At 39.4% G+C, this 22,087-nt stretch overlaps 4 protein-coding genes across 5 annotated transcripts; 2 read left to right on the forward strand and 2 right to left on the reverse strand.

The window, feature by feature from the left end:
- The first annotated feature begins 1,743 nt into the window (after positions 1-1,743).
- On the forward strand, positions 1,744-3,245 carry LOC137960592 (WUSCHEL-related homeobox 1-like). The gene is made up of 4 exons (XM_068808244.1): positions 1,744-1,939; positions 2,052-2,342; positions 2,463-2,524; positions 2,782-3,245. Exons 1-4 carry the CDS (start codon positions 1,744-1,746, stop codon positions 3,148-3,150), a joined length of 918 nt encoding a protein of 305 aa, XP_068664345.1. The 3' UTR covers positions 3,151-3,245.
- Positions 3,246-8,063: 4,818 nt separating this feature from the next.
- Positions 8,064-9,960, forward strand: LOC137958585 (pentatricopeptide repeat-containing protein At2g01510, mitochondrial). Its single transcript, XM_068805651.1, has one exon. The coding sequence runs from the start codon at positions 8,064-8,066 to the stop codon at positions 9,921-9,923; it is 1,860 nt and encodes a 619-aa protein (XP_068661752.1). The 3' UTR covers positions 9,924-9,960.
- A 1,362-nt stretch (positions 9,961-11,322) lies between these two features.
- LOC137960066 (brassinosteroid-responsive RING protein 1-like) lies at positions 11,323-12,299 on the reverse strand. The gene has a single exon (XM_068807540.1). The coding sequence runs from the start codon at positions 12,093-12,095 to the stop codon at positions 11,553-11,555; it is 543 nt and encodes a 180-aa protein (XP_068663641.1). The 5' UTR covers positions 12,096-12,299; the 3' UTR covers positions 11,323-11,552.
- A 2,862-nt stretch (positions 12,300-15,161) lies between these two features.
- Positions 15,162-21,620, reverse strand: LOC137960040 (vacuolar protein sorting-associated protein 27). 2 transcript variants are annotated; one of them, XM_068807503.1, is made up of 10 exons: positions 21,444-21,620; positions 18,711-18,767; positions 18,542-18,609; positions 18,049-18,256; positions 17,865-17,986; positions 16,161-16,230; positions 16,003-16,062; positions 15,822-15,872; positions 15,674-15,752; positions 15,162-15,462 (listed from the first exon to the last, which is right to left on the reverse strand). In XM_068807503.1, exons 1-10 carry the CDS (start codon positions 21,519-21,521, stop codon positions 15,389-15,391), a joined length of 867 nt encoding a protein of 288 aa, XP_068663604.1. In that variant the 5' UTR covers positions 21,522-21,620; the 3' UTR covers positions 15,162-15,388. The 2 variants fall into 2 exon arrangements, with proteins under 2 accessions (XP_068663604.1, XP_068663605.1); XM_068807504.1 differs by lacking the exon at positions 21,444-21,620 and adding an exon at positions 21,373-21,391.
- Positions 21,621-22,087: the final 467 nt, after the last annotated feature.

Consider the following 22,087-nt stretch of genomic DNA (forward strand, 5'->3'; position numbering starts at 1 on the left):
ATGCATAATAATTTTTCTCCCCTTTTTGCACTCTATTGTTATTCATGTAAATATGTAAGATTATGAAACTAAATTTCCTTTGACCTGTTTTTGTTTTATGTTGTTGTAGAAAGTAACAGGAAATTAATTGAGACGTTTTATATTTTCAATAGAAAAAAATTAATAAATCACAAAAAATAAGGTTCAAGAAAAAGGTGAGTGGTAAGAACCACTTTAATGCTTTTTGGTCTATTTCTCTCATTGTTCATATTTGAAGCAATAGGAAATTCATTTTTTTATTCTTTTAAAAAAATTAGATATTATTTTTAATATTTTTGAAAGGCAAAAAGAATCAAAATGAATCAAGCAAAAAAAAAAAAAAAGTCCCCAAATGTGACACAAATATAGAAACATTTTAGTACAAAGCAAGTATGAAGTAATAGAAATAGATAAACAAAATAACCTTTACCCAATGGGAATATTCTATTGGTTTGATACCCATAACTCCATTGATTAGGTATCTAAGGTTACTAAGAAGACATATGGTATCTAGGGCTGCATGTAAACTTTGGATCGAGGAAGCTAGATATGTGTGAGTTTAAGTTTTCCAAACTCCCAATTTCTCCAATGTTGTAATAAAATCCTAAATTTTCATGCTTTATACATATTCTTGCTTTTTAACTTAAACCTCATAATAATTCATCCCCTTGAATCAAATGATCATTCTACTTCTAAGTATATACAATTATTGTTTTCCAATATCCTTACAAGTGATTAAGCACCCGATCACTGGGTGTCTTCTTCCCCAACATATCTCTAATTTAATCAGCTCCAAATTTCCTGCTGCATCTAAGATACCAACTATTTGAAACTAGAAGGACGAAAATACATAATCTGCTAACTGATTGAGGAGAATGGGGGGCTTTAATGGTTCTACAGGAATGACGTTGAGAAGTTTTGACCAGACATCAGTATCGATCATTCCTCAGTTCTCAGCCACCTGTGATACATGATATGTATGGAATATGGATGCCCTCCCTCGCCATGTCTTTGAAGAAAATCAGCAAACACTTTAAAGATTCAGATAGGCCCACAGTGCCTGGCATTTAGGATCTGTCCAGAGTTCAGACACTGTCTCCAGCGAAGAAGGGTGAGAAAGAAAGAGTGAAAGCTTGTGACCGATGGACAATATGAAGAGACGAGAGAAGAATTTTTGGGAAATCCGTGCAGGCGGAGGGGAGAGAGAGAGAGAGGTGAAGGTGAGTGAAGAAGGGCAAGGGCGGCCTGTGGAGGAGCAAATAGAGCAGCAGAGCAGAGAGGACTGGAGGAGTCGACAAAAAGAGGGTGTATGGACAGCGGAGGAGGCAGTTCGGATTTAGCACAAGTGCGAAAGGCACGAGTCAGGGGTGGATCAATAAATGGCCGCGTAGAGCTGATGACCCTTATGATAGCCCTCATCATCGTCACGTCGTTTTTGATTCCCGACTCCCCATAACTCCCAGAATTCCACGCTTCTTTCTCTCTCTTTCTCTCTCTCTCTTTCAAGCTTACCCTCCCTGACCCTTCCTTCATTCAACTTAACCATTCCCAGTCAACTTCACTGCTCCCCTTTGTTTCTCTTTCTATCCTCTTCTATTTAAACCATGTCACTTGGCAGAAAGGGTTACAGAGGTTAATTTCCCTTTTCCTCTCTCTCTCTCTCTCTCTCTCCCCCAGGAAGCTGCCGCTGCTGGAGCGGCTGCGAGAGCAAGTAGAGTTTGCAAAATGTGGATGATAGGTTGTAGCGACGGCAACGGTTTAAACACCTCCGACTCTTTCAGCGGTAGAAAACTTCGTCCCCTCGTTCCTCGACCGACAACTCCCAGTTCTTCTTCTTGTGTTGTTCCCACTTCCACAACATCCACTTCCAGTCTCAGTCGTGTTTACGGGAACGATCTCTTTGCACTTCGGAATCAAATCGGTAAGTAGGTTGCTTCCTCCTCATTAATCCATGTTCCTCGTAACCTGGTTGTATATAAAGGGTGGGAGAGTAGAACCTTTTCTGAGATGCATGGGTTCTGATTCTGGGGCAGGGACTGAACAAGGGAAGCGCGAGTTGTTAACGCAGCCGGTGAGTTCAAGATGGAACCCTACGCCGGAACAGCTTCGGACGCTGGAGGATTTGTACCGGCGAGGGACCCGGACACCCACCGCCGAGCAAATCCAACATATCACGGCACAGCTCCGCCGGTTTGGCAAGATTGAGGGAAAGAACGTTTTCTACTGGTTTCAGAACCATAAGGCCCGGGAGCGGCAGAAACGCCGGCGGAGGATAGAGTCGGCTGACCGTGATCAAGCTGAGGACACCGAACGGAAGGATGCAGGTGCAAAAATGCAAATACCTGCGTCCTCACCATCCCCACTATTTGTTTTCAATTAGCTCGACCTGTCTTCGGTTGTGCGTTTTGGTGCAATAATTTTGTATTTGTGCTTGTTTTTTGCAGGCTTCCAAGCTGAAGTGACGAAAGGGTGGTCGCCCGCCGCAAGCTGTAGTGTTCTTTTAGAGGTGTGTAATATGAATGTTTTCCTGTCCTTGTTTGTTATTAACTTAGGTTTAAAGGAAATCGACACTGATAAAAAAGCATACAGAAGGGCCTGAAAATGATAGAAGGGAAGAAAGGCAGGTAGTAAGGAAAACTTTTTCCATTTGATGGGAAATGTAACCAAAAAAATGTTCAAAAAGCTGCAATCCTTCCTTCCTGTCGGGCTTGTTCTGAATGAAGGTCTCGGGCCTTCTGTTTCTTCTTTTCCTTTTCTTCGCAGGAATCCGCTTCAATCTCCAGAGCTGCACCAGACAGTAGTAGAACAGAGGGATGGATTCGGAGCGAGGCAGAATTGCACCAACAGTGCCCGCACGAAAGGCAGAACACTTGGAGCATGGTGCATTTACCCTCTCCTTCTTATGTCATCAACGCCGCCGCTTCCACCCTCTCCACGGCTACCACAGTGACACGCATAGACCAGAACTACGACATAGCATTCGACGAAGAACGAGCGGATTCAGAAACCCTTCAACTGTTTCCCCTTCACAGTGAACGCTGTCTCGCTGAGAAACAATCTTCAGCAGGACCTGCGATTCCAGCTAACTTTGGTTCATTCCAGTTCTTTCAGTTCCTGCCGTTGAAGCAATGAAGAAAAAGCTCACTCTTAGAAATGTTTTGTAGTGTAGAAATTTCTTGTTGCTTTCCTTTTGGATTTAGAAGAATGGTATGGCTGGTCATGTTTTTATTCCTGGAAATGTGAACTGATTTATCATTACCATTACTGCTACAATTTCTATTTCATATAGAATAAGAACTGCAGATAATATAGTGAATGCTCAAAATTGTTTCTTGGCCTAATGAACAATTTAAGAGGCAGACTTCCAAGAAGAAACTCTCCTTGCCAGTTTTTAAAAAGTCACCAAGATACTGAACTTTCGTTCTAAAGTAATCTCAAACAACCTGGTCATTCTCCAAAGCTAGTGGAAGCTCATCAATATCTCCTTTACAAATTCTCTCCATTACACATTCCTTTCCTGAGCAGGCTTCCTCAATATTCAAATGGTAGGTCCTCGCAGATCTTTCACTTCCAAGAATAGCACTGTTTGGTTTGGATCATGAGTAGGCCTTGTCTAGCTAAGGGTAAGTCAACTACCTTCATTCACTGCAAGCTAAGAATCACTGACTACTGCATGCAGTTTTCAACTAGAAGTGGATGAAGAAAGTGGCCGCTAGGAAGCAAAAAAGATACCGGTGATTCATTCAGAATCTTCATTCTTTCATGAGGGGATGGAAATCTCCAAACACTACTTTTGTTTCTTAAATGAAACAAAAGATTAAAGATAAGGATTTCAAGGGCGAGGCGAAGAATCTTATTGCCCAATGGATAAGTACCGGGATGGTCAGGTGTGAACTGACGAAGGAAAGGTTCCTTTATTGAAGAATTGAATGTCACTGCTGAAAACCCTAGATCTGTAATACCTCGACCGGTGTCTAGGTAACTCGAAAATTTCTCGCCTCTTTGTCCCGAGATGATTTTTAACCGCAACGACACAGGGCCATCGATGCAAATTCTGAACCAAGAGAAGGGCCCTCCCTTTTGATCAGGCGTACGGTCTGCTTATGTAACACAAAGTCTTGATTCATCAATTAATGATGAGATGGCTTCAAGAGTACTGGAATAAAACTTGACAATCTAATCTACATTTCTCATAGTATTTTCTTCATTAACCATGTATGTACTTGGTGGTAGCACGCAGAGATTTTGATGTTCTTGGCGGAGCAGTAAAGGAAGAACGCTCCGGCCTCAGTTCATCCACATAAATTTCAAATATCCAGTAGAGTCAGTAAACTAAAAGAAGAGACTGAGATGCTTGTCTTATCTTGATTTATCGTCTCCTCCCAGAGAAAGATCATAGGCGATTCATCTCCTCTCTACCCTTCTGCAGCGCAGTGCAGGTGTGTGGTCCGCGACTCTGCCTGCTGGTGACATATCGAAAGGCGTGCAGAGAGAATGAGGAATGTGGTATTCTGGCCAAAAATAATAAAAAAGAAGCTACTTCCCAGTTTTTCAAATCGAAATGGTATTGAATGCTACAGAAGCTACAGCTTATCAAAACAAATAAAGAGAGACGAAATCGTAAAACTTTAATAAGAGTAGCAACAAACGGGATGTTTAACGAGAAATGGAATGTGAGAATCATGGGTTGGTAGATGAAAAGGTACCCTGCCTCCGACAACAACTACACGTCCAAAAGCCTAATATGATGATCTCATCATCATCATATCATCATCATCTCTCTCTTTCCTCCCTTTCATCAAATCAGACCTAGTTACGTTTGGAGCCCTTGTACAGCTTTTGTCTCTTTCTCTACATTCCCTTCTCCTACCTTCCCTCTTTAACTTGTTTTGCAAGCTGATTTGATTATCATCCCATTCAAATCAATCATGTTAGCCGGAGACAAAGAAGGAGCAGATAGTTTGTAAGAGTATGGAACTGTAGTAGTTAACAGTGATTAATGCTGGAAAAACCCATTAGCTGAATATGTATTTTGCTACAAGTGTCCCAAAACAGGCACCAAGACGAAGACCAGCGTGTCGTTTTCTTTTCTTCTTGTTTTTTCTTTTTAAATCTGTGGCATTTCCTTAGAAAGTCATTCGAAGGTTGGAGATTTGTTGAACTACGATATCCACTTTAAATGCAGTCTTAAAACCGATCCATTACTGAAGATTTGGACAACACGTAAAGGACTTTCAGTGTTTTCTGCAACTCAGTCTTTAACACCATTAATATGAGCATCCGTTTTCTTCCTCTGAATGAAACAGACCTCGAATATGTCAGAGGGAGAGAGTAAGACTTGAGGGGGAAGGGACCCATCAAGGCGCTCATGCATGAAATTTCACGTGAATTCCCCGACGGAGGGGACGGGAAACCTTTCACAAAAACCACCCACTTGATGGAATGTCATCGATGACGGAGGGGCTTAAGAAACCAGCTGTTTTGGCAACCGGCGATTTAGTGACGAGTTTTACCAGAGGGAGCAGCAGGAAAGGAGAAATTGGAGTAAGGGCGTCGGTTCGGAATCTCCACCACCTGGAAATTCCTTAAAATCGACGGAGAGTGGCGACGCCATATCCGTCAAAAGATTCACAGACTTACACGGGCAAGGAATTTCGTCAGACACTGTTGCACGTATAAATTCATGAATAATGGCGCTCTGCATCCCGTCTCGCAGTAGTGACATCTGCCCTGATACCATGTCTTCTTCACAGGCTAGCTCCCACGGCAGGGTAGGAATTGTCACGTGTGAGTGATTCGCACGGCGACGTCGATCGAGAGGGGGGGAGAAGGAGAGAGAAAATATCTGTCAATTATATAAAAATCACATGTATATTTAAACGTATTTTGTCAACGAGCAGAGAGAAAGGGATGGTCTCATCGATGGCAACATAAAGGAAGGGTGCAGCGGCTTCAGTGGGTACGACGACAGAGCTCAGAGAGCTTAAAAGAGAAGAGCGTGACTCAGGCAACGAGACAGAAGGGGAAGGAGAGAGAGTTGAAGAATTATTTTCCTGGAGTGGACACTTATACAGAGAGGGTGAGCGAGAAGCATATATTGAAGAGATTTAGCCGTAAATGGCAAAAGATGAACCAGGTATTGACAGAGGCAAACGAGTATATAAATGAGCCGCAGGAGGAAGAAAATAATCCATTTTTTAACTGCAGAGGGTAAAACCGAAAGAGAAGAAGAAAATTTAAAACCAACCGGGCTTTGCGGGTCTCGTCGCTTTCCAAAGGCCACCGTCGCGACACGCCTCGCCGGATGAATCGAAGCAGACACACCACTGACGGTGGATCGTAGACAAATGAAGCTAAAACTGATCTTCTGTGCGCTACCAAACTCCTGTTGGCAGCGAAATTACGTGGCTAGCATTTGTGAGTAGTGACCTTCAGTATCTTGTCATGGAAAGTCGTAGAAGCTCTGGCTTTTGCAGCTGATCAGTCAGGGAATCCAGTTTTTTTCATCCACCCATTTCGGTTACCTTTTAACTTCAATGGATAATCTGTAATTGCAGATTGATCGAATTGGGCAAGCTGATTATTTGACAATACGAGGAACTAGGAGCGCCATCCTGCCCAGCCAAGCTTGAACTTGCATATTTTCAAGCTCACTTGGAGCCTAAAATTGGAATTGAGCTTGAGTCCAAAATTTTAACCGAGTTTGAGCCCGAACTCGAAGTTGGGTTTGAATTCCAACCAATATTTAAAACTTAAAAAATAAAATAATTAAAAAAATAAATAAAGAGAATATTGTTATAACCTTAGTACCATTGAACTGCAAGGTATCATAGAGGAGTCCAAGACTTTGCAATGAAGCATACTCATGTATAATAACTAGTTTAATAGACCTAAAAGAAAGAGCAAACACCTCCATCTATCTCTAACATTAACTCAAGAAAATATTGTAAGGGGCATCATTATTATTTTGCACATGGATACATTAGGTAGTAATTTAAGGTTTACTACAAAATCGACTTATTATACACTCTGTATTGTATCAAGTACATTTATTATAGGCTTCATGTGTTAGATATATTGCCTCAAAATAATTTGATGTGCCTGAAAACTCAAAACTTGTAAGAAAAACCATAAATTAGGGTTAATTCTCGTGTTGCTTTATCAACTAGATAAATCGATGAGCCATCTCTTCGATTTGTTTAAAACTTCTTGGTCTAGAGACTGGCATCCAATAAAATTTCCAACTCTGTATATACTGTTCTTAAACCAAAATAAATGATTTTTTTTTGTTTCTCTTGTGGTACTTCTTCCATGGCCTTCTGTTATTTTCCTATTAATTTATTTTTTTAAGAAAATTGAGTCAACAAGATGTTCATTATGTTGGACTTAAGGGATTTTAAGGTATAATTTTTTATATAAAAATAGCTATTTAACTCCAACTTTTTTCAGTAAACTAGTGGGATTTTGTTTGAGAATATGTAAAAGAACAATATCGAATGGATGTCAAATAAAAAAAATTATAAAAATAAATAAGGGTTAGTTAGTTACCTTCTCAAAGAGCTTTAAACAAATTCGAGTGTCCAAAAATTTTATACTTAATTTTAATAAAAAAAATTTGTAGTATATATATATATATATATATATAGAGAGAGAGAGAGAGAGAGAGAGAGAGAGAGAGAGAGAGAGAGAGAGAGAGAGAGAGAAGAAGAAGAAGAAGAAGAAGAAGAAGTTGGGCAGCCAATATTTTTTTCTTTGAAAATTTTATAATATTTGCAAGAATGCCATTTGTTTTATTATTATATATATAATATTTACAAGAATGCCAGTTTGTCTTCTATCGTGAGTAGTGTATGGAAGAAATGCCCTCGAGCGGAAGCCTGGGTTTGGGCCTTGGGCCTTGGGCCTCGGGCCTCTAGCTGAAGAAAACTACCGGCACGGTGACACGTCGTCAATCGTCTCCACAGGAAGCTAGTTGTGGAAACTCGGCTGCGCTTCATGCGAAAAATAGGCTCCTCGTTCCAACATCCTTGGACCTTGGTGCAGTGATGGTTTTCGTCCTCTTTACTCGCCATGAGACACCTCTTGGTCTTCGCGTAGTCTATCTAACAATGCAAGCTCAGTGGCATTTCCTTGCCTCTTTTTGCACTTGCAGTTCCTCCGACGCTCCTCAGTTACCATCTTTCGAGAAAGAACATTTTGTTTCCATTTTGCGTCGTTCTAGAAGCATTAGACAACTTGAGAAAATTCACGGCCTTCTTTTAACAACAGGATATTCCCGTAAAAACAGTCTCTTGACGGAGCTGCTTGAAGCGCTCGTGCAGCTAAAAGAGATGCCTTACGCTCAGCAACTCTTCGATGAAATGCGCAAGCCAAGGACTTACCTCTGGAACATTGTCATAAGAGGGTACGTGAGAAGCGAGCTCTACGTCGTAGCGTTAGAAATTTACCGATTAATGCACCGGGCTGGATCTCGTCCGGATAATTTCACTTTTCCATTTGTGATCAAGGCATGCACACAGCTTGATGCCGTCTGGGGAGGTCCGGATGTTCACGCCCTTATTGTCAAATTGGGTTTGGAATTTGATACGATAGTGAGAACTGAGCTGATGATCATGTATGCAAAGTTTGGCAACTCAACTTCCGCTGATTATTTATTTGATACAACTGGTAACAAAGATTTGATATTTTGGAATGCTCTGGTTGCAGTATATCAGCAAAGTGGGCGTGCAGATAAAGCTTTGGATCTTTTTCGGCGGATGAAGGATGACGGATTGGTGCCTGACTCGGTGACTCTTGCTTGTGTTCTCTCCTGTTGTGCGTTTACGGGGTCATTGGAGGTGGGGACACAAATAGATCGCCAAATAGTTGAACAAAGTCTCAAAAGAAATGTGTTTGTTGATAATGCGCTGTTAGACATGTATGCAAAATGTGGGAGTATGGAAATGGCAGAAAAGGTGTTCCTAGAGATGCCTGTTAGGAATGTTGTCTCATGGAGCACCATGATTGGAGGTTATGCAATTAATGGAGAGAGCAGGACAGCTCTGGTTCTCTTCTCTGAGATGCAGAAGGAAGGAGTGCGGCCAAATCATGTCACCTTTCTTTCTGTTCTATCCGCATGTAGTCATGCTGGTCTGATAAATGAAGGCCGGTACTACTTCAACTTATTGGCCAAATCAGATAATTTTCGTCCAAGATTGGAGCATTATGCTTGCATGGTTGATCTTTTTGCCCGTTCTGGGCATCTTGAAGAAGCCTACAATTTTATCAAATGTATGCCTATTAAGCCTGATGCAGGTGTATGGGGAGCTTTATTGGGTGCGTGCACAATCTATCAAAACCTTGAATTGGGCCAGCAAGTGGCAGATCAGCTAATCAGATTAGCTCCTGATGCTTCCTCTTACCATGTCTTAATCTCAAACATCTACGCATCAGCTGGGAGGTGGGAGGATGTTGTGCTGGTGAGGAAGAGGATAAAAGAAAAATGTGTCAAGAAGGTGGCTAGCTATAGCTCAGTAGAATTAAATGGCAAGATCCATGTGTTCAATAGGGCTGAGAGGTCGCACCCTCAGTCTGCATTCATATACAAGTTGCTGGAGGAGCTACTGAAGGATGCAAGAAGTAAGGGATACACCCCTAAGACAAGAGTAGTGCTACATGATGTGGAGGAAGAGGAAAAAGAGTCTGTTCTTGGAACTCATAGCGAGAAGCTAGCAATAGCATTTGGGCTCATCAATTTACCATCAAGTTTTCCTATTAGGGTCATCAAGAACCTGAGAATCTGTAGTGACTGCCATACTTTCTCCAAGTTTGTTTCTGGGATTGTTGGTAGAGAGATTATTATAAGAGACAAAATCCGTTTCCACCATTTCAAAAATGGGGTTTGTTCATGCAGAGACTTTTGGTAATCATGAACAGCTCTTTCGCCAGCAAAATTGCATTGAAATCAGACTGCAATAGAGAATTTCAGTATAATTATGGAAGAAGGAATCACAACAAAAGTTCCAAAATGACGAATGTGATCCAAAATAGTTGCCTGTTTTTGTAAGGCATGTTTTGCTGTTTTTCAGTCAGACGAAGTGGGTATTTGGAGCTATCTTACTCGAATACCTCCAGTGAGAAGCTTATCTTTTAAATAAACTTGAAGATGTCTGGAAGTTCTAGCTGCTTGAAAATATACTATTTAGTTCTATTTGGAAAGACTGATGATTTTTCAGATACACAAATTTACTACCAGAGAATGTACCTCAAGCATTCTGGATACTATTTATAGTGTCCTCTCTCCAAGGTATGTCCTACACAGTTCATTTCAATCGTCTTGAAATTCTGGATTCATTCATGAAGTGGTTGAGGATTTTTGTTATCGGGAATAAACTTTGGAAAGTTTCTCAATTCTATCGTGTCATACCGCAAGTCTGGAACTGATCACTTTTTCTTTCCAGATTAGTTCTTTCACGCAGAAAACTGAGAATTGCTGCAAGAAAAAAACAGTGGACTTGGTACAGTCGAAATGCCCTGCTCGGTCTCCCTTTTCCAGTGATGAACAATCCTTCACATGCATAGTTTCACATCATGATTCTTCAACTCAGAAAGCATTTACAAACATCCACGGCTTCGCTCCCAAAGCAGCGACTGGAACTTCCTGGTCGTCCCTGCATATTTTACATCTTGATTCTTTAAACAATGATCATACAGTTTAGACGTTGAAGCGGTCAAATTCATCTTGATTTGGTAGCGTAAATGTCAATTAGACTTCTGATTTACCTGATATGGGTGTTTGATTCTCGGGTATTTTTCCTAGTAAAATTATTAATTGTCTGCTTCTTACATGTACTAATTGTCTTAATAAAATTATCAGTACTGTTCACACTTTTTAGTAGAAAAGGATACAAACTTGATATATTCCCATCATCATTAAGCTCTTTTTGTTTTCAGGCCATCAACAAGAAGCAAGTCTTTAAAAGCAAGAAATTCTTGTTTTGCTGTTTGTCCAACAGTGCCAAAACAAAATATTTTGGAGCTAAGCATAGGTGGGAACTGTTTATACCTTCAATAAGAAGCTGTTTAGGTGATGAAAATGCTGGCCGAACTAGGGACTGGAGTAATCTAGTGGATAGTTTGGGCGGAATGCCCATGGTTATTCGGATACCATGTTAAATTGGGTAATTTAGAAAATCTTTTATGTGAACTAATAAATTCAAGATCTTTTTATCTCGTTAATCCATGTGAGTTTATTTCTTAACTATCATCATATGTTATCTCTGGGTTCCGTTTCCCATTGACAAGAAAATAGATTTGTGGGCAGAAAACACTTTCCTCAATTGAAATTACCAGCTTTTTACATTTTCTGAATTGAATTATTTAACTATTTATACCTAGTAAATGCGACAAACAAAATACCTTAAAGTATTTCCTTTCCTTGGTATATTTACATGTACACCCCCCTTAACAGTTTCGTTTTTTTCCAGGGAAAAATAACCCAAACACTCTCGACGTTTATGTTTTTAACTAGAGAATAAACAGGATCCGGTTTCGGTTCAGAAGGAAGGTGCAGAGAGAAGATCGTCCCCGAAGAGGTAGAGAAACCGCTCTACTGCCCAGCTTGGCTCCGGCCTGTCCAGGTCCGAACCGTAGCCAATCCCCATCAAAGGAGCTCGGCAGAGGGGGCACGTCTTGTGCTCGTCGTGGTCAAGCCATCTGTCCAGGCACCGCTTGTGGAAGACGTGGCAGCAGTTCCGGAGCTCCCACACCTTGTCCCGCCCACGGAGACTGTTCAGGCAGACGGCGCACGTTCCTCTGCCGGCCGGTGACCGGCCGGCGACATCACGATAGGTGGCGACGTGCAGGCTGTCACGGATCATCTGGGCCGAAATGGAGGAGGTCGAGGACGAGGAAGAGGGAGGGGAGGCATTTGCAGTCCCCTGGAGGTGGATTTCGTCGTCCATGATGTAACCTGATACGCCTAGGCCTATGTATCTGAAAGCCCATGACCAGACCCTTCTCACCACCGTAACAACCAAGGCTGCTTTGTACAGCACATGGGTTACGAGTAACCCGGAACACTCTACCGAAAATCCCATTTTCTTGTCTGCCCAGAATCAAATGTCCTAGCTAAAGCTCTGATTTGAAGTGGGTTTTCACAACTCCACAACTTAGTTGATCAAGGAGCAGCAGCAGAGCCAGAGAAAAAAAGCACAGAAGGCAGGCAGGCGAGAAGAGCAACCCAGAAAGAGGAAGGAGAGAAGGGGAGATGTTCAGAGGCCCAAGGCATCTATTTAAAGGGTAAGGTGAGAGGTGCAGCAGGTACCTTTTTCCTCCACTAGTTGCGTATAAAAGTTCTTTTGTTACCTAATGAACTGGATACAGTAAGGAAAGTAAAGCAAAGCAAAGCAATAAAGTCAGTGCAGGATAGGGAGCCAAAAAAGAAAAAACAACAAAAAAAGCCGATGTGAAAGCAGTGGTTCATTAGGGAAGAGATGATGATTTAGAAAAAAGAATGAGTGGGCGAAAGTTAAAGTTGTTTGATTATTTTGATTAGGGTTTTTTATCTTCTGGCATTCGGTTTAATCCTGCCCAGATCTCCTTTTAGTAAAAGTCGGTTGGTCACCATGAGCGAATGACTGATGACACTGATTTGAAAATCTCTCCACTGAAAATTCCATGATTACTGCCATGAGCCCAGTTTTCTGCACTACCAAATACCATTTTCAGCGTTGGATGCTCACTTATCAATCCGTTTTCATGCATTTCAGCCGGGAGAGATGCTTCTTTCTGTCTTTGATATGCCTGTTCTCTCTTTGCTGGGACGAAGAATAAGATATTCCAGACTGCCCAATAAGCCCGTGGAAATTTCTGCTTCTTTTTTCCTGAGAATCTTATCCATTTCTGTGAAAATGACAAGTCTCGCCGAGAAACACCTCATGTGACTCTTCAAGGATAAGAGTAGAAGCAAGCAGCGAATCCCAACTTCTATCTCTCATGTATCTACCCCCTTGTGTAGAAAATCTGAAAATGCCGATCATGAGTGGAGACATAGTTGCAGACAAAACTGTATCTGCTTCCCTCTGCTTTGGAAGAACATCTAGTGTTAGCGTTTGTACTTAATGAAGCAGTACTATAATGGTCCAACCTGCAGTTGTCTACATGATGGTCTGCACTCCCAAGATGACGGATACGTACAATTTGATTGCCTTATGTAGGGATATTGCTACCAGACACAGGTTCTCCAAGGAAGAAAGCTTTCTTATCCGGATCTACTTTACGAGCCCCATATATGTTCTTCATTTCAACCAAAAAAAAGTGACAAATTATCCTTTCATGAACCTAAGTGGGCTCCCCGTATCTGATCTTAATTATGTCTTACTTTAAATCGTGGCTAAGCAATGCCACTGACTTGCATTTTCGCTTTTACCACCTTCAGTAAGAAGGTTTCTGCAAGATTTAGCCCCATAAAAGCTGAACTATCCAGAAGCTATCTCTCAGCTCCAAGAGCTTCCTCAATCCTCCAAATGTCTTTCGAAGCAACTTCCAGTACAGACAACAGTTACACAAAAACAAGGTGGAAATTGGGACTTACAGGAGACATAAGCGGGTCATTTCTCGTCAGAGACAAGTCAGATTCCACCAAGAAGCACATCCACCCTACCAAGTTTCTCGGCTTCAGCATGAGCATCACCTTTTAAGGGAGATTTATCATTCTAATGGGGCCATGTGACGGTGGTGGTGGCCAATGATGATAATCTACCAACAAAATCTTAACAATCATCCTTGCGTGAGGTTTATATTTTGTATATATATAAACAAGATACTTTGCTGTCGTCAGATTGGAAAGAGAACGGGAACAAAAAGCTTGCCATGTGCCATTCCCTTACTGTAATGGGTTTTCTTCTTCATGCTGCTCTTATCCTAAAGAGAAATGCAGTGAAATTTTATTTCTCCCAGAAGCGTCTCCATTCCCCCAATATGTCCTCTGATAAATTTGCAGTCGAAAATCAATTTATGTTTCTCCCCGACAATTGAACCCCACAAGTTGTCGAGTACATCGAACGACTTCCGAAATGAACTGGATCAGATTCTTAGGGAGAGAGAAACAGGACACATGGGAGAATTGCAGTAGAAAAGCAAACACCCTCGATTGAGGCAAATCATCAAACACCTAGTTCTAGTCTAGCCGACTTTATCCAGCGCCGAACCCATGTGGCCTTTCGTCACCCAGGTCGATCTTTAATGTCTCTACGCGGATATGACTCAGACAAACCCGATTTCCAATTAGTAAAGCCGCTGCCCACACATGCTCCTTTCTGCGTTTTCTCCTCGCGTTTCCTATTTTGACTAAGCAATCCGGCGATGCAAAAGTTACTTGGCTGGATAAAGAAGACGGTAACAGAGAAGAGGGAGCCGCATATAAGTCTCCATTGGAGAGGGAAAGAACACAAACAAAGCCGAGAGGCGGAAAGAGAGATCCTACTGTAGAAATGGATTGGACAGGTTACTAGTTACGATGGTCGAGGACAGAGCAGTCGACGCACATGAAGCAGCGACTCTTTGAATCAGTGGAGGCACGAGAGGGGAGGTAGTTTACCCTCCCATTAGAGTTCTTTCTATCTCTTGAGGTATTTGATTACTATTCCATTTGTTTTTATTCCCTAGTTCAATTTATGATTTTTCATCACAAGATCCTTCTATTTAGCAGAACATCCTTAAAAAATGAATGGCGAGGTTCAAACCGGAAAGTATAGATACTTAGGCACCTCAAATACCGAAAAGAGCTTGAAGACCAATGAATGTTCTAATATATAACTATAAATATTTTGTAGCTTTTTGTGTATGATTATTCTAGAAATATATCTTGGAGCTTTATAAATAAGGTTAGGATTTGAGGAGAAACTTGAAGAAAAAGAAAAAGACATTCCCTTTGTATAAGAGAAGATGATGTTAGAAAGGAAGAAAGAGAAGAGGAAGAGAACTGAAAAGAAAAAGAGTGACTGCATTCTAATATCATCAATAATTTTCTCTTTCTGTGGGCTCCAAACAGGAATGGCTCCTAAAGAGAGTCAATTTTATATGCTCTTTTCTCTCCTACGTTCTTCAACCAAACAGAGAAAAATACCCTTTTTCTCTCTCTAACTCTTTTTTACTCTTAATCAAAAAGGCATAAGAGGTCCCACACGTATTAATTACCAATCAGACATGTCCAAGTAACTCGAAACGCATAAAAACTGAAAATGATATAACCCAGGGTGTGTACAAGAGCTTAACAGATATGTCTTTATATACACAGAACAGAGAATGGGGTTGATCGCTGAGAATAGACTGCCAGTCAGTATATAAATGTGCACCAATATGGACATGTTGAAAAGTAAGGACACAACTGCTACGTACCTGCTTCCAGCTTCTTTTGCATTTTATACTGCAACATGGTAGGAGCACAATCTATTGGTGTTTCTCCTGCTCAACCAGTTTCCAGTTTTGATCAGTAATATTCATATCATAAACAACAGATAATGTATCCCACAGAAGACATCAAACTATACAAACAGGTTTAAAAGTAGAAGAGCATACAAGGGAAATCAAGAATTAAACTTAATGTACAAGATTAAGTTATGCACCGTGACACAGTCATTGAACCAATTTATAAGGAAATCAAGATGGAAACTACCTTGTGCATTCTTACAGTCCGACCTTGCCCCATGGTCCATGAGAATAAAAGCTATTTCTGTCTGATTAAAGAGAGCAGCCTGCAAAGCAAACTTTGTTTATCAGAAAATAGAAACGATCAAGACATACTCATAAAGAATGTGGCATACCAAATGTAGCAGGGAGAACCCTTGCTTGTCACAGTAGTTTGCATCCACTGCCTGTCCAATTTTTGAAGTTTATGGTCACGAACCCAGTGATAATATACCTTAAATAAATAATTGAAAAGAAGAAGAAGGAAGAAAGAAAAAAAAAAAAAAGTAAGAAACTCAAAATAGTATGTCAGGCTACCTCATTCAGAAGCTTTTTTACAGCAGCAGCATCATGGTTCTTAATGGCTTCTCTTAATCCCTTCAGAGGAAAATATAAGCAAGTCACTCCACATGAATAATTGTGCAATATAGCAATGAATCAAACTTTCAATTGGAGTTCCACATAAGCATCTATACCTCCCCACTAACTTCATAATCCCCACTGACCAAAGCACCGTTGGTAGCTTGGCTGAGATTGAAAAAAGAACTGCATAGTAATTCTTCACATCAGTACAACGACTCTTTATTTCTCACATATAAATGAGAAGTTTATTAAAGAGAGGAGAAGAGAACTCACAAGCATCTAAACAGGAAAGTAAAAGAAAAGCCAGCAAACCATACAGAAAACAAAAACACAAGCTTGTGAAACAAACTAATATCCAAAAAATAACATCAATGAAGCAAAACAATGGAGCCTCCAACAACAAGCTGTTGACCGAGAGCCTCCAACATATAAGGAGTTGGCTTCTCTTGGTATACAAGTCCATGTCATTGATATCCATCCAAAATGTTGAGAATCCCTTCAAAGAGCTGCATAAGGCACCACAACAGAGAGGAGCAATGGGAGGCCCACTGATGACACAATGAATCACCCTCAACCATCAGTGCCTCAGAAAAAGAATGACTATCAGAGTCCCGGGCCATCAGCAGGGCAAGCAACTCAGCCTCAACAGAAATTAGTATGTAAGTGCTGAAAGTGTCAAGTACTTCTCATTGGCAAGAAAACCATGTAACAAACCAGTACAGTCTAGTTCTGATGAGAGCAATTAGAGCAGTAAAAGAAACTGAACGTTTGCAATGATGTTCAACATTCAGGCACATTTTCAGTACCTTCATAAGTTCTTGTTTAGAGAATCTGAAGACACTTCTAAACACAACTAAGGGTGCACTTTTTGTCTCTAAAACCTCCCCTAGTTCGAGAAATAAAAAAGCCCTAACAATAGTTACATTTGCTTGCGTAATATTCAAGTTCAATTTTCTGAATAACTCCAACAAACAATAGTCATAGGCAGCATATAAAATTTTACTTTAATTTGTAAAATAAAAAAAGATACCTATAAACTTACACCATCACATTATAAATATTCAAAGAGGGACAAATTTCTTCTGGGACATTAAAATTACTTTTTAGTCTTTTGAATTTCAATCTGAATGTGAAAAGAACATCCTCTCAAGGATTTTTCAATAAAAAAATGATGAAGAGCTTTAATTGATAGAAAGATTTCAGAATACAGAGATGAGTAACAAATATAGAATTCAGCACATAATACATAACCACTCCCAAGGGGCTACAGGGAATTTCCAAAACGATATAAGAAACAAACAAGTCTTTAACTATAACATACCAAGCCTATAAAGAGATGCCTTTTAATAAAACAGTAAGTCCAAATCTTCAGTATAAATAAATTAGAATTATATTTCATAGGTTAAATAACAGATAAGCATAATATGTTTACAAATAGATAGATGATGTGACCATAGATTGACAATGTTTGAATCATTGAGCCAGAATGAATAGATACATTAACCAAATATTTGGTATTTATAAACTGACCAAGTTTTTTAAAATAAATCAGTTAAAAAGTAACAAATACAAATCTAACTGAAGCTTTCATAGCACACATCAGCAAGTATCAGTATGGACAAGTTGTAAAGTCACCAGCAAAAGCTTTTGACGTTCTGTAGTCATAATCTCTTCACAGCAGATGTTGTATATTCTAGCATGCCCTTGAACATTTTATTTTTTAAAAAAAACTTGTGAACATGTATGTCTATGCAAACATCTGACTTCCAATCCTGCATCCCCTGGAACGTATGCATGGGACAGGAGATGAAACAAACCTCTGCTTGCTGTTTGAAGCAGAACTCACACTCTTGGCAGCACGACCTTCTGTTTGTTGTGTGTTGGTAGACTTTTTTGGTCTAGCATTCAGCTGAGCAGTTGAAGTCGTAGGTTTTTGCAACTGATAGAAAGAAGTAAGCTTAGAGGGAATCAAAGAGACAATGTCAATTTCAGTCAGAATACCTGCAGAGGAGATCGATCTGTAGTTGGAGTTGGAGCTTCACAAATGCATAAAGGCATCCCACAATTGCACTCAGGAACATTTGCAGGGACGGGGGCAGCAGGTCCTTTCGATTGAACATCAACATCCTCACTCACAGCTAGACTTGAAAAATTATTTGTTACAGTCTCAACACTGTCTGAAGAAATCTGGCTGTCATTATTCGCAGATCTAAAAGCAAAAGTTTGGTTAGAATTAACTCTGAAATAACAAATACACAACGGGAATACAAAATCAAAACAAAACATTCAAAAAAAAAAGAAAAAAAATCAAAACAAAGTGACCATAAAAACATTCTTCAAGAAGCTTTTCAACATTTTAATTTCAAACACTTTCAGGAAATCAATGACCTTCTTAAAAAATTATTCATTTTCTATTCAATCACAGATGAATAATTAGTAAGGAAAAAAAATCTTAAAGGTTACCTTCAAAAGAGAGCATCAGTAAGAGATATACCTAGAGGGATTGTTAAAACAATCAATGCAAACCCTAACATTAGAGTATATGCCATATTGTGGTAAGGCCTGAAAAAGAGTGATCAGCCATTAAGGATGATAAAAAGTGTTTAGTGTAAGCTCACATGACTAAAAACAGGGAGATTGCCAGAGAGGAATTTATAGCTTACCATTTGATTTGATGAATGCTCATGGCACAAAGTCTTGCCACAACATCGGCAATGATGCTGCAAAGAAAAAAGGAAAGCCAATTCAGAAACTTAAGCCAAAATTTTATGGCAGTAACCCCAACAAGGTTAAAAAGCTGTGTGTTTTTGCGCCCCTATGGGATTTATGCTTTATAATTTAGCAAAAAAAATCATGTTGCCACATATGGGAACCACATTCATACTTGAATCATAAATCAAAGTGAAGCAGGCAACGACTTTATCAAAAAAAAGTGAAGCAGGCAATGTGGCATGCGAGCATTTTAAGAAAGCATAACATGATTCCCCCTTCCCATTCAGCCATAATCACATTTTGAAAACACTTGAACAACTAGTGCCAGATTGACCACAAGTTAGTAACAAAAAAGAGCATCTTCAAGAAAATGGTTATATATAATAGAAGATATGAGACAACAAAGCTAAAAGTAAAACCTAAACTGAAATTGTGTGGCTACTAGTTGGAAAAAGTAATATGTATGCCAACGAAATCATTACAATCATCAGAGCCTTCTCCTAACCACTTTGGTCTTGGCTACCCAGATCATTTTCCTATGTTCTGTCTACCATATACCAGCCACATCAATGTGTCAGATATTTTCGACTCTAGCAAAAAAATATAGACCAAAAAGAAATAAAACCTCATGGCAAATGGTCAATAACATACTCCACAAAAGATCAAAATGTAGGCTGAAAAATCATATCACTTTGAATTGTTGAAGCATAAATATAACATAAATAAATGTTATCTGTTCATTAACACATTGGCTCCAAGACACGACGACTGGTGGATAATTTCTCAAATATATATGACATACAGCCTTAGTAATCTATAATTGACTGGAGAGGTTTTTTGCCTTAACAATTGCATTTGATTTTTCTTTAAGACCAAAAATTTGCATTTGATACTTAAATTAGCAGTCATGGAAGTGCAGCCTTATATGTAAAGTGATTTTTCAGACAATTTCAAGGTTTTTTAGGATAAAAATCAGTGAAAAAAATAAAAATAAATCAGAGCAGTGAAAGTTACAGCCTTGAAAATGTACAATTGATCACTAAAACTTGCAGCCTTGGAGAGCAGAATATGGAAACCTTGAAATTTCTCATAACCTTGGAAACCATGTGGAGATTTGATAAACGTGATTAAAAAAATTTTGGTTTAAAAATATGCTTCAACTGCAGGTACAAGATTCCCAGGCTTATATGTCTTGGTTGTTCTGTTTGGTGTATGGAAACAACTGACTGGAGAGTCTAGTTCTCCCATCCAGTTGAATGTCTGTTTTGTAAAATATCCATACTTCGGAAAAAACAAAGCGTGACACTTTCTTTTCTTGAAGAGTTACAACTATTGAGTTTAACTAGGACCTCGTTTTTCAGGTTAGGCTCCTCACTGTTGAGCCATGGCCCAAAAACAATGCATGACCATATAGTCAGTGAACGTACAAGGAGAATTTCTTTTTCTTTTAAATGCTTAAGAGTATTATTGATACAAAAAGAAGGACAAATGATATTCTCAACCAGGAAAAAGTACAGGCAAACAGATTCTAAATTAGCAAATTCAGAATCAGAACAAAATCCAGATTCCCAAATAATAAATAATACAAAAGTAATAAGAATAAATAAATAATAAAAACGAAAAAGCAGTAATTACATCCATGAAAGAAGGCAAATCTCCCAAAATAAGATTTTTTTAGCATAGTGGTAAAAATACGAGTTATAGACATATAACTTCTCTTGTGAGAATACTAGCAGTCACATAAGAGTTTACATTTCTTAGACAAACAAAGCCAAAAAAGGTCGGATGTATGTTTGCTTACAACTGACTACTCTTCTCAATATGATTCTTAGAGAGCATACACCACATTGGTGTTACTCCAATCCTAAAACAAAGAGGGCCATATTACCTGGCAATAATGCTGAATTTTAATCTAACAGCTATTATCATTAGCACAAATACTCCAAAAAAAAAAAAGTTAATGTTGTGCTATTCTTGTATCCTACCCTACATATAGCTCATGAAAAAAAAAGACAATCTGTGACATCAGACCCTATCCCATAGTAATTTATGAAATCAAATTCAATAAAAGCAACCTAAATCAAACTTAATTCAGAAAGGCAGCTCGAATTCCATTGGAAGCATTGATTGTTTTCATCGAAACTGGTAAAACCAGCTGATGATTTATGATCTTCTTAGCTCCCATTACTAACTTTGATAATTTTTTAGCAATATCTTCAGAAAAATCCGCGAACTCAGCCGCCCAGTTAAGTCACGAGCAATTTTACCATGGACTGGTGGAAAGAAACACAGTACAAGATGGTAACCAGTAAGTAAAGATACATTTTCCTGATCCAATTTCCCTGTTGGATCATTAATCGGTCATGCACCTGGTGATCCGCACAAACAAGTAGCTACAAGTAAATTACAGAACATGTAGAAATTGTAATTGCCAATAACCAGTAAACACTTAATATAGTCGAAACCAAGCACCAGCACGTTCTTGAAAGATTTATTTCGTAAACTACATTAGTATCAGATCGAGTCATGCAGAGAATTATGGAACACGTTAAAATCTTGACAAATTAATAGATAAAAATCCAGAAAAATAAAGCCATAGAGAATAGAACAAACAGCCGGGCAGCCTCATGAAAAACAAGGATTCTAGAGGGAGAGGATCTTCCATCGGGAACACAGAGACTTACCCGTCTTCTGAAAGTGTTAAAACTGCATTTACAGACGTCGCAGCGGGCGGCTACCTGAAAAGGAGGGGGTTCCATCATCTCACGCCTATCGTGATCGATCTAGAGAAAATGCTTGGAATGACTGGCGATAATTATTAGGAAAAAAACAAGAGTTTCCAGGGACGCGTGCAGATGAGATGAAATGTTTTGTGTCAGACTTTCGGAGCCGGTCGGGCGGTCTACGTAGCAGGGCGGAGGCCCGACTCGGTGGCGAATAGAGCCCATGGGCTTGTTCCCTAGGTTTTCAGACCTTTTATTTCTCTACATTTAATAAGTAGGGGTTTTTTAAATCAAAGGCAAGGGTTTCAAAAGTACAAAAATAAAAGTGAGTAGTTTAAAATATTAAAATAAAAAATAATTTAAAAATAATTAAAATCATTATTTTAAAATATTTTCTACTAAAAAATTCATCTTGACTAATTTTTTGGAGAAGAACCGACCAATACTTGTATCTTGTTGTTGATATGCATCAAATTCAAGGATCTTCGTATGATTAGCTATATTCAAACACATTTTTTGGGTGGATTGTTGAATCCGTTGCCCTGATTTCCACATTTTCAACGCTTCTCTCTTTGTTTTTCTCTTTTTTAATCTGACTTTTATGT

Source organism: Aristolochia californica, unplaced genomic scaffold (assembly GCF_029961685.1).
Source record: "Aristolochia californica isolate CCGP_79_NKW_82.1479 unplaced genomic scaffold, dmAriCali1.0.hap1 SCAF_3, whole genome shotgun sequence".
In the NCBI taxonomy this organism is placed as follows: Eukaryota; Viridiplantae; Streptophyta; class Magnoliopsida; order Piperales; family Aristolochiaceae; genus Aristolochia; species Aristolochia californica.